Source organism: Pan paniscus, chromosome X (genome assembly GCF_029289425.2).
Source record: "Pan paniscus chromosome X, NHGRI_mPanPan1-v2.0_pri, whole genome shotgun sequence".
Lineage (NCBI taxonomy): Eukaryota > Metazoa > Chordata > Mammalia > Primates > Hominidae > Pan > Pan paniscus.
Window position 1 is genome coordinate 122,717,857 of NC_073272.2, and position 15,696 is coordinate 122,733,552.

At 40.2% G+C, this 15,696-nt stretch overlaps 1 protein-coding gene across 5 annotated transcripts in view; it reads left to right on the top strand.

Annotated features, from left to right (window-relative positions):
- GRIA3 (glutamate ionotropic receptor AMPA type subunit 3) overlaps nt 1-15,696 on the top strand; it is a 307,596-nt gene that overhangs the window by 61,760 nt on the left and 230,140 nt on the right. For all 5 annotated transcript variants that reach the window (XR_004668776.3, XM_008976733.5, XM_003823129.4 and 2 more), the window contains one exon: nt 8,340-8,579. Coding sequence is in view for 4 of the 5 variants with exons in the window: in XM_008976733.5 (XP_008974981.1) it covers nt 8,340-8,579 (240 nt within the window). In the remaining variant the exon portion in view is untranslated. The remainder of the gene's footprint in view (nt 1-8,339; nt 8,580-15,696) is intronic.

Genomic DNA, 15,696 nt, shown 5'->3' on the forward strand with positions numbered 1-15,696 from the left:
ATAGTCTGGGAAAAGACTGGAAGCAACTGACCAGTTAAGAGACTACTCTCAGTCAAGAGAAAAGGAATGATAACTTGAACTGACAATGAACAGGAGGTAGATACACGTACCTTAGAGGCAGAATTGGTGAAGCATTACAAAAGAATGGTATAGGGAAATGAGGGAGAGAACAAAGGCAATCATGATCCTTAAGACTTTAGCTTCGGTTCCTGGAACAAGAGCAATGCATTAGAAGAAACAGGGACAACGGGAGCAGACACATAGGTGGAGGACGGACGTAGAGAAATAATATGCTGAGTTCGTGATGCCTTGAGGGCCTCTGGGTGAGGCTGTTTTATGGGCAGTTAGAAATGTGGCTCTGGAGCTCAGGAGTGTGGCTGAAGCTACAGGTATCTAGTTAGAAGTCATCCACATGGAGGTAGTGAGATTAGATCCCCTTGCCTGGCACATAGCAGGTCTTCCATAAATATTTGTTGAATTTTAAAAAACCATATTTAAAGTGAGGAGAAAAGAGGGCCAGGGACAAAATCTTTGAAACACATCCTCATTGAGGAGGTGGACACAGAGGAAACTGAAAAGGAGGAGTAAGAGAGGTAGGGCCAGCAGAGTTTAATGCACTGGAAATCCGAGAGGAGAGTTTCAAGGGCTAAGATTTAGCCAACAATATCAAATGCGGCTCAGCAATCAATTCGAACAACGTCTATGAATAGAGGGGGATTTGACAGTGAAGAAGTCATCATCGAACTTGAGAGAGCAGTTCAGTAGAGGGATTGGAACAGAAACTAGGTTCCAGAAGCTGAAGACTGCAAGATCTTTATTATCCCATCATTAGTAATAGTGATAAAGGAGTTAGAATGATAGTTGATGGAGGTGGCAGGGATTTAGGAGGAAATGGAATCTTAGCAGATGTTTAGCCTGACAGGAAGAAGGCAGCATAGAGAGACTACAGTGTGGCACTCAAGAGGCCCAAAGAGTAAAATTAGGTTCAATTTAAGGACGAGCTCCCTAGCTGTCAGAGCTGCCCTCCAAGGGAAGTAGTGAGTTCCCTTGTTACTGGATGGATTCAAGGAGAGGCAATATGACCTCACAGAAGGTGGCTCATGTATTGAATGGGAATTTGGACTAGATAATTCATTTCCAACCTTTTGGACTTATCAGATTAATAATATTTTAGGGGGAAAAAGGTAGGGCAGGTGCACATTGATCCAGAGAGTTACCAACCTTTTAATTTTGCTATGTTAAATGTATTAGCTTTCTATTTACTGCTGTAAAAAATTACCACAAACTTAATAGCTTAAATTGACACAAGATTATTATCATACAGTTCTGTAGGTCAGAAGTCTGGTACAGGTCTCACCAGGCTAAAACCAGTGTGTCGGCAGGGTTGTCTTCCTATCTGGAAGCCCTAAGGGAGACCCTGTTTTCTTGTCTTTTTCAACTTCTAGAGACTACCCATATTTCTTGGCTTGTGGCCTCTTTCCACTTTTCAAGCTAGCAATGGCCAGGCAAGTCTTTCCCATGTCACATTACTCTGATACCGACTCTCATTTTGCCTCTGTCTTCCACATTTAAAGAAGCTTGTGATTACACTGGGCCACCCAGATAATCCAGGATATTCTTGATATTTTAGGGTCCATTGATTAGCAGCCTTAATCCCATCTACAGCCTAATTTCCCTTTACCGTATAACCTAATTCAGGGACTTTGGGATTCAGACATGGACATCTTTTGGGGAGTCATTATTTTATCTACTCACATAAGAGATAGAGATATATAAATATATCTCCCATGTGATAGACATCATCATCATTTATCATCAACATCATCATTTCAGAAAATAAAGACTACATATAGCACTAAAGAGTAGAAATTATATAGAGAAAAGGACTGTCTTTCAAAAAAAAAAAAACCACGAGTTGTCTACCTTACTCCAACACACACAATAAAACACAGCATATATTTATTTATGTCCTTACACTGGTAACTCCACCAATTACTAATACCACAGCTTTAGAAAGCACCAGACTATATGATCTCTCAAGGTCCCTCCTAGCTCTAAGTTTCTTTGATCCACTGGACTTCACTGTACTATGAAGGAATTACCTGGAGAACCTTGTTGTGATGTAGCTCTATGAGTTTCTTCATAGCTATATTTTTCGTCTTCCTGCTTGCTTTAAATGCGATCATTAAATCAGCAAGAGACTTCAGTTTCCCTCTTTCCTCCTTGATTCAAAAGGTATGAAAAGTGTTCTGTAAATGATATGCAATATTGTTATTCTGAACTTTGAAGTAATCAAGTTGTTTGACATTTTTGTAATGATGCCTTTTGGAATATGGGTGGTATAATTTGGTGCCACACTGTACATTAACAATACCCGTCTCGACCCTACAGACTCGGGGACTATAAATAAAAGCATGACAGCTGGCTCCAGCCTTGCTTGCCACTCACCATTGAAGGGAACGCAGCTGGGGAGCTACACTAGAGTCCCCAGGAATCCAGAATGTAGTCAGAAACGACATCTTCAATGAGAAAAAAAATTGGTATTTTGTTACTGGGAATATACAGAGACAGGCACTCTTAGGAGGCAGACAACCAAGCTATTTCACACTGAGAAGGCACAGAGGCCCCAGGTAGGGACAGCATTTCACCAGCACAAAGGCATTATATAGGGAGGGAAGAGACAGAGGACAATGGCATCTTCTTGAGCCAAATTGGCAGAGTTTCTTTAACCCATTACCACCCAGAAGTGAGACTAGGAAAGAAGAAATGGATAGGAAAAGTGAAAGAGACGGAAAGTGATATCCTGGGGCTTGGTATGAGATAGAGGGCAATGGTTACTGTGGGGAGGATAACACAATAGAGCTAACAGAGGGCAAAGTACACCGAGAGAGAGAGAGAGAGAGAGAGGTGAAGCTGATATACTTCATATTTTATTTATTTGTCTCATTTATTGTATTTTCCCGTCACTAGTCTGTAAGTCCCAAGAGGACAGGATCTTTTTCACTCCTGTATCTCCCAACATCTATAACAGTGCCTGACACATAGTAGACGCTCAATAAATATTTGATGAATGAATAAATAGCTAGTATTCATTGAATGTCTATTATATGCTAAGCACTGTTATAGGTGCTGCCCATGAATGAACGTATTTTAACTTTCACAGCAATGCTGAAACAGTTATTGTCATTATCCCAATTTTACAGATGAAGAAACTCTATCAGAGGCACAGAGATACTAAGTAACTTGCCTAATAAGTAAAGGATACAGGATTTCAACCTATATGGTCTAACTTTAGAACCTGCCTATGTAATAACCATCCTATACTGAGGCTCAGAAAGGTCAAATAACTTGCGCAAAGTTACGCAGCTTATGACTGGCAGAGCCATGATTGGAACCAAGATCTGCCTGTCTATGAAGTTGCTGCCTTTCCCTCTGCACTTCATGACTTTATAAGATTGCCAAGACAAATATTTCTTCCATCACCATTTTACCAGAGAGTCTTCTGAGATAAAGAAATGGGTGTGAGGCTGGGCATGGTGGCTCACTCCTGTAATCCCAGCACTTTGGGAGGCTGAGGCGGGTGGATCACCTGAGGTCGGGAGTTCGAGACCAGCCTGACCAACATGGAGAAACCTCGTCTCTACTAAATATACAAAAATTAGCCGGGCATGGTGGCGCATGCCTGTATTCCCAGCTACTTGAGAGGCTGAGGTAAGAGAATTGCTTGAACCTGGGAGGCGGAGGTTGCAGTGAGCCGAGATCGGGCCATTGCACTCCAGCCTGGGCGACAAGAGCAAAACTCCATCTCAAAAAAAAAAAAAAAAAGAAAGAAAGGAAGAAAGAAAAAAAGAGAAATGGGTGTGCTTCATTAAGGATTCAGATAAAGGAAACAGACATCCCCCAAAAGAATCATGACTCCCAAAAGATCACCAATCTGCAACCAGCTCTCACTGCTGTTATTGGGGCTGGAGGGAGCTGAGGGAAGCAGCTGGCAGATGAATCATGGGAAACCCCTGGTAGAGCCATCTATGCTACCTTGTCTGAGGGCTAGGCATTGAAGGTAAGTCACTTTCATGCAGGTGAATCCTGACCCACGCTGCAAAAGATAGCTCTGGAGAAGGGATGGTGAGGAGATGCCAGTAAAGCTTTTCTAAGAGACTAGTTAATAATTCCTGTGTGACCTTGTGTAAGACACTCCCTCCCTTTGTGTCATAGTTTCTTTATGATAGGGAGACATCAGACCAGTGAAACTCTGTTCAATCAGAAGAGCTCCACTGTCTCATTTGTAAAATAAACTTTTCCATATAAAATTTCATTTGGAGAAAGGATTTCACCACTAAAAACTATGCTTGAGAAACAAGTGAATAAAAAATAAGTTCCTTCTAGCTCAAACATTCTAAGAATCTAAAATCATAGACGTTGTGGGTGGGTCAACTCAGTGTTCCATTCAACCCTACTTTTGACAGCCAGGAACAGGCCTAGGATCTGCTGTGAAAGGCCCTTCACAGGTCCCCCATGCCCCAGCTTCTTTCAGAGGCCATTAACACTGTCCTCATATGGCAGTTGTCTTCCCCATTGGGCTAATCCTTCGCAGGCCTTCTACTGATGTCTGTCTATGTTGGAGTGGGTGGAGCACAGGGGTCAATATTTGCAGGACAGTTGTACTTCTGTTTTATATGAAAGGAGTCAAATGTTTCCTGATTTTCACCTAAAACTCTTCTTATTGATGTCCACCACCAAAAGACAGTGGATCTGCCTTTTGGACCACGGTGGCATATTATTCCCTGAGGATTGCCACTGATCTATAAATATTCCTGAGTCCCTTGTCTGAGTCACAACCAGAGCTGTATGCTTAGTTTGGAAATTTTAAATTTCAGTGGGTTTTCTCACACAGGCTCCCTACACATTTTTATAAGTTCTTCTTTTGTCTCATTCTTCTTGTCATAATATACAGGCTTAAAGATTTCACTGGGTTCACCTTCCTGGAGACAACTCATAAGGTTTTACCAAAGTCTGGGTTTCACATATACAATATGATTCCCTTGATATAAAGCTTTAAAACAAGCAAAAATAATAATATATCGTTTAGGTGTATGTGTTTGTATATTTTTTTAAAACCAAGGTGATAATAAATACAAATTTCACGATAGTAGTTACCTGGGGCAGGGGTAGCAGGGAGGAGTGTTATCAATACAGGGAGATGGACTAGAGGAGGACCACATAGATAAAAGTAAGTTACCAGTAATGTTATAGTTCTCAGGTTGGGTAATGGCTTTATAGGTGTTCATTATAGTCTAAATAAATAAATAAATGCAATAAATAAAATATTAAAAGTCCGTGTATGAACTAACAATGATTAATTAATTCTGCACCCCGAGTTCAAGGTCAATGATTAGAAGAGCAATACAAGATTTTTTTTAATCAACCAGAACCTCGCCACTTATCTTCTGTTTCCTTCCACTATTTCAAGAGCTTTTTGAAACTGAAAGTGGATCATGGCTATAGTTTTCCTTCTTTTTAAGTTTATATTCCCCCTCAATTATTGCCCATAATCTAGTCAGGTTGGAGTTCTCCTTGCTGCAAATATGTTGCATTTTCCCATGAGACTATTTTTGTATAGGATTCATGGATCCTAATTTTTCTTTTGCCAGTTGGTATGGATCTGAGAATTACCAGCTACCCTTTGAATCATTTTGGTTGAAGGGCCATGATTGCTTGTTCTAGTCTTCCAGCCCATGACCATTATTAGTAAGGAGAGGTTCTTTCTAGGGTTGACAGATAAAATACAGGATGCCCAGTTAAATTTGAATTTCAGATAAACAACAAATTATGTTTTTAGTGTATGTATGAATTTGAGGCGTACTTATACTAAAAAATTATTTACCTGAAATTCAAATTTAATTGAAAATCTTGTTTTTATTTGCTAAACCTGGAAACCCTATCTCTTGTGGAGCAATGATTACTTTTTAATAACATTATTGGATTTGAGTACATGTGAGTGTGAGTTTTGGATCAGGCACACTCAGATTCAAATTCTGGCTCCTCTGCTTAATAGCTAGAACAGTTTTTTTGGTCTCAGAATTTTTATGTATTAAATAGGAATAACAGCAATACCTCATAAAGCTGATGAGAATATTAAATGAAAAAATATTTGTACAGTAGTTAGTATAGTGCCTGGCTAAATACTATTCTCATTATTAATGGCTGTTATTATCAATGGCTATTATCATTATTATTGGATGTTATCATTATTATTGTCAATTTTGTACAGAACATTATGTGCACTGGCCAAGATTTGATTTGGTATTGCAAAACTCCACTTACAGGATTAATTTGAGAATGGGACTTTTCTTAGCATCACCCTTGGTGATGATCAAGACATCCCTTTTGTTTCTGAGTATTGTACTCCCTTTGGCTCTTGTCATGAAGTACCCCAGATTCACTCTAGTTGGATTTTTCCTTTTATTTATTTATTTGTTTATTTTTGAGACGGTGTCTCACTCTGTCGGTCACCCAGGCTGGAGTGCAGCGGCACGATCTCGGCTCACTGCAACCTCTGCCTCCCGGGTTCAAGCGATTCTCCTGCCTCAGCCTCCCGAGTAGCTGTGACTACAGGTGCCCGCCACCATGCCCGGCTAATTTTTGTATTTTTAGTAGAGAAGGGGTTTCACCGTGTCAGCCAGGGTGGTCTTGATCTCCTGACCTCGTGATCTGCCTGCCTTGGCCTCCCAAAGTGCTGGGATTACAGGCGTGAGCCACCGCGATGGGATTTTTCCTTTTAATATAAAGACGTTTCCTGTGCATGTGTCTGAGGGTCACTTAGAATTCTTCAAGTTGAAGACTATTGTCTCCTATGATGGAGATGGTTAAGTGACTGATAATCACTTTTGAAATGCTACCCTCAAGCCAATGGCTAATGACTTTGGTTGATAAAAAGAGAACAGCTCTAATCAACATAGATTCGAATCAAATGCAGGGAAAGCAAAATACTACATCCACTGAGAACTCTATCTCTCACAACAGGGTCAAGAAATGAATTAAATTGGTTTTCCACTTGCCTTCATGCTTTCAATACCTTCTTTATTTTTGGTGCCCAACGTCTTCACTGTTTCTCCTCTCAGGGAGGACTCCAGACCCCATACACATTCTCTTCTCTGACCCACTCATCCCCATCAGAATTTACCCATCTGATTTCCCACTCATCCTTGCATCTAATCAGACATTAATTTATCTTACCACAGTAACTGCTAAATAAGATTCTATTTAATCACTCTCCCAGGCCACAGACTTCTTTTAAACACTTGAAGAAGTAAACTTAACAGTGGTATTTAGGGTTTTCTAGTAGGTAAGGGAGACCATGCAGGACCCCTTAAATCACACCACATTATGCCTGTTATGTCTGCTTCGCATGAATGGAAGTGAGCAGTGGTGCAGATAATCTAAAGATCATTTCCACTTTGTTTGTGAATGCTCCACAGTGTTGTTGTAGCTGATTTGCTTTGCTAATTATGTTCTACTGAAGCTAATATTAAAATTGGTTCACATTTTTTAAGCTCTTATGGGCCAGAAGAGAGAAGAGGCAGCAATGTGGCCCACTTTGAAATGAAGGAAAGGTGACAACTGTGAGGGGGGTGTGAAAATTCTACATGTGGGCTAGTGGAGTCTATAAGATACATGCAAAAGGATCAAGATAGAACTTTCCCAATTACACATGGGCAGGATAGGCAGCCACCTAACCCCTGTGACTCGATGAGCACTGAAAGGACAGTCTTCCCATGGCCTGCCCAGAGCCTTAAATCATCTAAATTAATAGCCCACATTAAGGGCTTTAATAATAACATAACTGTGGCTAAGACATTATGTAACCTGAAGGGTAACACATTTCCTAGCAGACATATTAGCAGCTAGTCTTACTAAATTCTCAGTCACCTATGAGAAAAAGGAATGAAGGGTGGTACAAAAAACAGTTGTAGTTGTAGTTTGATGGACGCATTAGTACACTAAGAGGCCCCTGGGCAGCTAAAGTGGAAGTACAAGAGCACTGAATGCCTTGGAGATGAGCCGGGAGGGTTTTGAAAGGGAGTAAGACAACTTTCACCTCTATTTTTCCCACATTTTCTTAGTTTCCAGCTCATTGTGCACATAGAGAATGTGTACCTGTATCAAATTAATTCTCTTCCCTTTCTTACTCTTCTCCTGTTGGGTAACTGGGTTTTCAGGGGCTTCTTTCTTCTGAGGTATGCAATTTGGGGCCTAATTGTACATTGTATTTCTAACCCTACAAGCTGCAGCAAAGGACCATGGAGCTATTGAATCTTTTTCTCTTTTTCTCATTGCAGTCTGCTCCCAGTTCTCGAGAGGGGTGTATGCCATCTTTGGATTCTATGACCAGATGTCAATGAACACCCTGACCTCCTTCTGTGGGGCCCTGCACACATCCTTTGTTACGCCTAGCTTCCCCACTGACGCAGATGTGCAGTTTGTCATCCAGATGCGCCCAGCCTTGAAGGGCGCTATTCTGAGTCTTCTGGGTCATTACAAGTGGGAGAAGTTTGTGTACCTCTATGACACAGAACGAGGTAAGAAGAGGCACCTGCTCTGCTCTTTAGATATTCATGTAATTGTGTTCAAACTTCCTCAGCTTATGTGCCCTTTGCTTCCAATAAATAAAATCTAATTCTGTTTTAAAATTGTATTTAATATTCCAAATAAATCAAAGGTTAAGATTAAAAAATAAAAGTAATAGTAATTTTAGAACCTAATTTTTCAAGCTATGTAGGCCCTCCCTGAAAAAGCAGTTTGGAATACCTCTTGATTGAGTCACCATTGTTGAAAAAGAACGCCTCCCCCATCAAAAATTTTATCTGGTCTAAAATGTATGAAGTAAAAGCAGCTTAGTCTAAGTAGAGAGAGGCTTAAATTGGAAAGTTTTGGAAAATTAATCCTGTCAGAAACTGTAATTATCCCCATTTCATAGATGAGATAGCTAAAGTCCAAGTGCTTTTTCATACAGCAGTTTAACCACTAAAATGGGACTGGTAGCAATGTCTCTTGCTTCCAGGACTCATTCCATCAGATCACATTAAGTTTTCAGCTTAGCAGGCCTCAACAATTATCTGATAGAAATAATGAGTGAGACAGCTAAACTGGGCTTTGGGGATTGATTTTTTGTTTTGTTTTTGTTTTTGTTTTTGTTTTGTTTTGTTTTGTTTTAAATAGTGAGACAGTCTACGGCCATACCACTCTAAATATGCCCAGTCTCCTCTAATAATGAGACAATATATTGAGGATACACTCTATTAAAACAGGCTCAGAAATTAAGAGTCTGATCTTAAATAATATACAGTAAGGTCTATTGATTAATTTGCTAGAGCACACACATCATAATTCATCTAATCAGGCTCCTCCAACACCCAGTTGTCTTTGACGGGTTCCTCGGTAAAACCAAGGGATTCTATCACCAAGACGTTCCAGAAGACAATGTTACTTTATCACTCATTTGCCTGTGGTTCCATTTATAGGCTGGGGGTGGTTCTCTCTAACTCAGAATTTTTAAACTCAGAAGGATTAAATGAAAGGCTTATCTGCCTGAGGGGTACCTGTAGAAGAGGTCCTTCTAAGTAACTTAACTTGAACGGCCATTTTGCTCTTGGGAATCCAGAACACTCTTCACTTTACTCTCATTTTGCTGCATCATCAAATCTTAATAGCAAATACTTAGGCCTGTATTTCCCTATTGTACTTACCTCCAAACTGTCATCAAATTTCATGAACCTGAAGCAGAAGACCAGAGGTCTAGTCCAAGCTCTGCCACTAACTAGCTCACTTAACAAGTTGACCTTGACCAACTCATTGACATGCTCTTGGACTCGGCCTCCTCACCTAAGGTGTGTTCCTTCTTAATGTTATATTCCATGATTCTGTGATTTTTTTGAGATATTTGACCAGATACTGACACTTTGTATCTTGCTACTAATCCTAACTTATATATTATCAGTTAATTAGTCAATCCATTCTACAAGCCATTATCAACCCCCAATGGTGGTCTCCAATCCTGTGATTCATACATATATAATATGGTTTCAAGGGGGTGTGTACAGAAAAAGATACTTATAAAGCAATTCATGAACAACACAGAACAACATCAAATTGAGTGCTACACTGTATACTCTGAATACTTTAAGAATTGTGGAAAGGTTGCACTCCAGAAAAGTAGAGTTTTCAGAGAAAGCTTGCTAGAGAAGCTAGCCTTGAAAGATAGATAAGTTGTGGGTTGCAAGAGAGAAGGGAGATGGGGCTTTGGAGAGGAGAAAAGAGAACAAACAAACAGCAGGGCCAGGAAGGAACACTGTGTGTTCAGGTAGAGCCCTGTCTGACTGAGATACAAAATAGCTTGAATATTCTAATTCATAATTTGCCAAATTTTAATAAATTTCATTTTGTCCAAACAGTATACATGTACTGTATACAGCGTAATCTAGTGCATATCAATTTCGTTTTCAGAACTGAACTTTGTAAGTCAGGCAACTTCTCTCCTGAAACGTTTTAAAAACTAAATATTGGTTCCACCAACAGTGTACCTCTCATTTATTCAAAAGCAGAAGACACAATTAATGAATTTTATCCTCATCTAGTGTGACCCTTCTCTGCTCATTAGCTCTCTACTAGAAGAACGGGAGGAAAAGACCATCTATCTATTTCTTACCTTTGCATCTTTTCTCTAATCGTCTAACTAAATAGTTTGGACAAGTCTATGGTCTTGGAGTCAAAGAAAGCTTTCTGACTCATGTAACTTTATATTTTTCCCCTGCAGCCATTTAGCTGGTGGGACTAATCCGCTCTGCTTAAGAAGTACTTCCCATAAACTTTTACACTAATTTACCCCTTGAAAAGCCTTCTTACATTACTGTACTAGGATCCTGTTCCAAAATTTTCAATGGCTTTCTATTGCCCATATTGAATAAAGCAGTCTATTCTTCAAGATTTGGCATGAGTATGCCTCAACCAACTAACAAACCCATTCTCCCTATGCTACCCAATGAGAACCTCCCATTGTAGGAAGCTCCCATTTTCCACTGCTGCCTAAATGCACCAGAACCATGCCTGCCTCAGCAATCGTACTTTTACTACTACCTGGAATTCTCTTCTTCATCTTGATATGGTAATCATGTCCATTCTTCCAATTTTCAAAACCCGCCTCAAACTCTACCTCCCCAAGGTAGCCTTCCTTGACCACTCTAGCTCACAATTATTCATTAATGCAATAGATGCTAAGGCTACAATAAAAACCACATAGATATAGTTAGATATGGTTCCTGCTTTATAAACCTACATTCTAATGATGGAGATAGACAAAAACCAAGTAAATTAACAAATAAAACAATTGCACATTTAAATAAGGTGCTATGAAGGAAAAAAATAGACAGATAATAATGGATAGGGCTTAATTTCCAAAGGATGTTCAGTGATGGCCTCATTGAGAAGGGGCATTTAAGCTGAGAACTAAAGGATTGGAAGGAGGCAGCATGTGAAGAGTAGAGGGAAATAGTTTCAAGCAGTAGAAATAGCAAGTGCAAAGGTCATGTCGTATGGTTGAGGAACTGAAAGAAGTCCAGTGTGGCTAAAGGATAACAAGTAGGTAGAAAGTGGCCTGAGAGCAGACTGTAGAGGTAGACAAGAGCCAGATCATAGCCATAGAGTATAAACAGAAGCCATGCTGAGGAGTATGAATTTTATTCTAATTGCAGTGGGAAGTCATTGGAGGATTCTGAGCAGGGAAGTCACATGATCTGCATTTCTGTAGAGAATGGAGTGTGGTGCAAGTAAAAAAGAAGGGAAACCAATTGAAAGTCCATTGCGGTCATCCAGATGAGAAATGATGGCAGCTTTGGACTAAGCTGGAGATGGAGAAAAAGAGATGGAGTTGAAGTATACTTTGGAGACAGAATTGACAGAACTTGGGGACAGATTGACTGTGGGATGTGAAGGAGAGGAAGGATTCATGGATGATTACTATGTGTTTGGCTTGAGAGATTGGGTAAGATGGTAAGATGGTGATGCCGTTTACTGAGGTGACTGGACAGGAGGAGACTTAGTTTTGAGGAGCAGAGATCTTGCCTACCTCTAAACACCCACAGAACCCTTCTGTCCGTGTCATTCATCTGGCATTGAATATAACTGCCTTCTGCTGTTATTTCACTGGCTATGATCTATACTATACCTTCCCAAGCATTTCTCTCCAGTGTGATAATAAACAACTGGCTAGCCCCTAGATTTATACTTTGTGCCTCCCCTAGTACATAGCACATGCCTGTGTGCCTACTTAGTGTTTTCCAACCTCCTTTAGTGATTCATCAAGAATAAGCCTATGTCTGTTTTTCAACACTGGACTGAAAGAAAGAGAGAAAGAAAGAAAGAAAAATAAAGAAGGAAGGAAGGGTGGGTATGGGTAGGAGGGAGAATGGGAAGGGAAGAAAGAAGATAGGAAGGGAAGAGAAAGAAGAGAAGGAAGGAAGGAAGGAAGGGAGGAAGGGAGGGAAAGCAGGCCCAATTTATAAATCATACCAATCACTTGGTACAGTTGTTTAAAATATTCAGTATTCTGTATTTTCTTGTTTTGTGCAATGATCATCTCTTGCTTTAGTAATAAAAATTACAGGGAGAAATTACAATAGAAAATATAATTTTAGAATATTTTAAATTATATAAGAGAGATAGAACAGAAAGAGAAACAGAAGAGAACACCTATAATTACATTCATAAGCTAAATATACAAATGATATGACTCTACTGTATAAGGGCAGGGATGAGTGGGGAGCTGAGAAATGGGTTAAACGTTTGAGATCATTTAAAAGAATTGTAGCACAACCAGGGTAAAGTTTTCTCTGAAATTATGAAACATTGAGTGGAATTCAGGGCTTTGTTGACTCTGCTTCTATTTCTGTCTGCAGACGAAAGTCTGATTTGGGGTTTGCAGTTTGTCAGTTTCTAAAATCCTACCTTGATTCATTAATACAAAGTTGAAAATTACTTTCTTGGTGCTATATACATAAAAGAACAGTTTTTGAAAAAATTATGAGGTTAAGTGTGTTATCTGCCCTATCGGTACCCTCTCCTATTAACACCCTCTTTCCTTACTATGGCATTATGTTTACACCTGCCCTCCCTGGCAGGAGCAAAACCTTAACATCTCTGTCTCAACCTGCTTCTACACCTTCATAAAAACTTCCCTGTCCTGCATTTTCTTCCCACTGATTAATAGTCTTTCTCTGCTAGTGACAACAGCTCAGCTGACCAATTTATTCATGCTAATTTATCTATGGCTATTAACAACTTGATGGGTTAGTGCATCCAGGGAAGAAGAAATTTCTATTCAGGCAAAGGCCTTCTGTGAATACAGAACCATAATCCAAGGTGTAGCTTTTTCATTCCGGGATTCCAGGCACCATGAGTCCAGTTTGTGAGGTCCTTTGCCCACATGCCTTCCTACATAGAAAGTCCTAAAACCATGGCAGGGAGGTGGCCATCTCTTCCAGTTATTAGACTTATCTTTTGGGTGCAAGTGACCTAGTTCTCTGTGGTGCTAACATTTCCCCCAGAACAGCAACATACTTGAGAACTGCAGCCAGACTCTCGTGCACCTGACAACTCTCCTTGGCTTCAATGGGCACAGCCCACAGAGATGAAAGAATCCGGCCCAGCTGTGGCTCTCAGCTTAGATAATGAGATAATAGCTCTGGGTGCCCTTTGAGGCAACTAGTCCCTACCTTCTTGCCAGTGTTCAATAAACTCCTGCTGTCTCCCATTCTCAACCTGAAACTCCCTACTCAGTTCCCAAGTAACTCTCTGGAAGTCAACAGCCTTCTAACAGATCTTTCTATTTTCTCTCGAAGGTTGTGACAGGAACATAGGCAGTTGTAACAATTATCCCATCAGTCAACAAGCAATTATTAAGCTTTCTCCCGTGTTAGCTTGTGCTAGGCCACTGGTGGGGTTTAAAAGAAGCAGAATTAGATCTCAGCTCTGAGAAGTTGACAATACTGTTGCTGAAAGAGTGACTTATCTAAGAGGCCTGAAAAAAATAATTTTTAATACAACTCTTTCCAGATCCACCAATGAAATATGCATTCATTAGAGCAAGAACCCTGTGAAAAGATTAAAGAGTTGTCAGATAGCTAGGAAGGTGGGAAAATGTTGGAAGGTCCTAAAGGGCTTAAGAGGTAAAGGGATTCCCCAAGAAAAGGAGAAAAGGGCCTGTCCTCAGAGGATTATGAATGTTTCAACTGGCTAGATTTGAACTCTACTGAGAGACAAGCAAAGTTTCAGCCTCACACTTTTCTGCATGTTGTCATTCTCCACCTACTTACATAGCCTAGCCTCATCCCATTCACCCAGTTCTACTTTCCCAAATAAAGCACAAAATACCTCTCTCTCTCTCCCTCTTTCTCTATCTTCCTTCTCTTTCTTCGCCTCCTTTCCTCCTTTCTCCTCTCCACTCCTTACGCCCTTTTCTTCCTCTCTACACACACACTCATGTGCGCGCGCACACACACACACATACCTCAATACCAATCAATGACACATGTCAACAAATCTGTTATTGTTATCATTTTATTCTTATTTTGATAAGAGCAACTGCCATTTCTTAAGCACTTATTATGCACTAGGCCCTGAGCTTATGGATTATCTCATTTAATCTTTGTAACATCCCTGCATCTTTACAACTGAGGAAACCAAAGCATGGAAAGGTTAAATGATAGTTCCTAGGGTCACACAGCTACAAAGTAATAAAACCAGATTTCAACCTGGGTCTGCCACGTTCCACAGTCTATGTACTGTTCTCTGACTGACATACTGCCTCCTACATTCTTAACAGTTAAACACAACTATTACCTCTTCCTTTAGTCTTCCCTTCAGCCATTCTTCAAAGACCAGGTACTTAGACCCTCCCTATCCTGGTTGTCTTCCCGTGGATGCAATCCAATTGCCAATTTCCTTCTTAAGGCATGGTATCCACAAATGAATGTAATATCTTGTTGTCTCAGGGTACCAGGAATCCAGACAGGCAAGAGGTCAAAAATCCAGGTTAAGAGGTAAATGAGTTGCAAAGGTGAAGGCAGAGAGACAGCAGAGTTCTAAATGCAGGCAGAAGGTAACTGCTGAGATGCATACTAATGGAGGGTTGTGCTGAGGCCCTGATTCTGAGGGAAGGGAACTCATCTATTCTTCTCTGGGTCAGAGACTTTCCTGAACACAGAAAGAAAAATCTGCAGGTTGTCATTGGTAAGGGGCTATATTTCTGGTTGGAGGAGCCTATTCTGGTTCAGGATAGGCCACTATCATGAACTTCTTTAAAGTTCCAGCTAAGTACCATGAATGCTTGGCCAAAACTATTAAGACAGTAGCAGGGTATCTCAATTATTAAAGAAAGAAAGAAAGAAAGAAAAAAAGGACAGACTATCATGGATTCTTTTTCTTCTTCACTTTAAGAACTGATTAAAAGACGTACGAAGGAAACAGATGGCTCCAATTCTGATTGTGTCCATTTGCCTTCTGGGAAAAGTGAAGTCAAGAGAGTTTTTATTGAAATTCAAGCTACTTTTTACATCTGAATAAATTAGGAAGGCCCAGCAAGTACATTATCGTGTGAGAGACGGATACTAAATTCCCCTGTTTGAGCAGCAATAATCAGGGTTG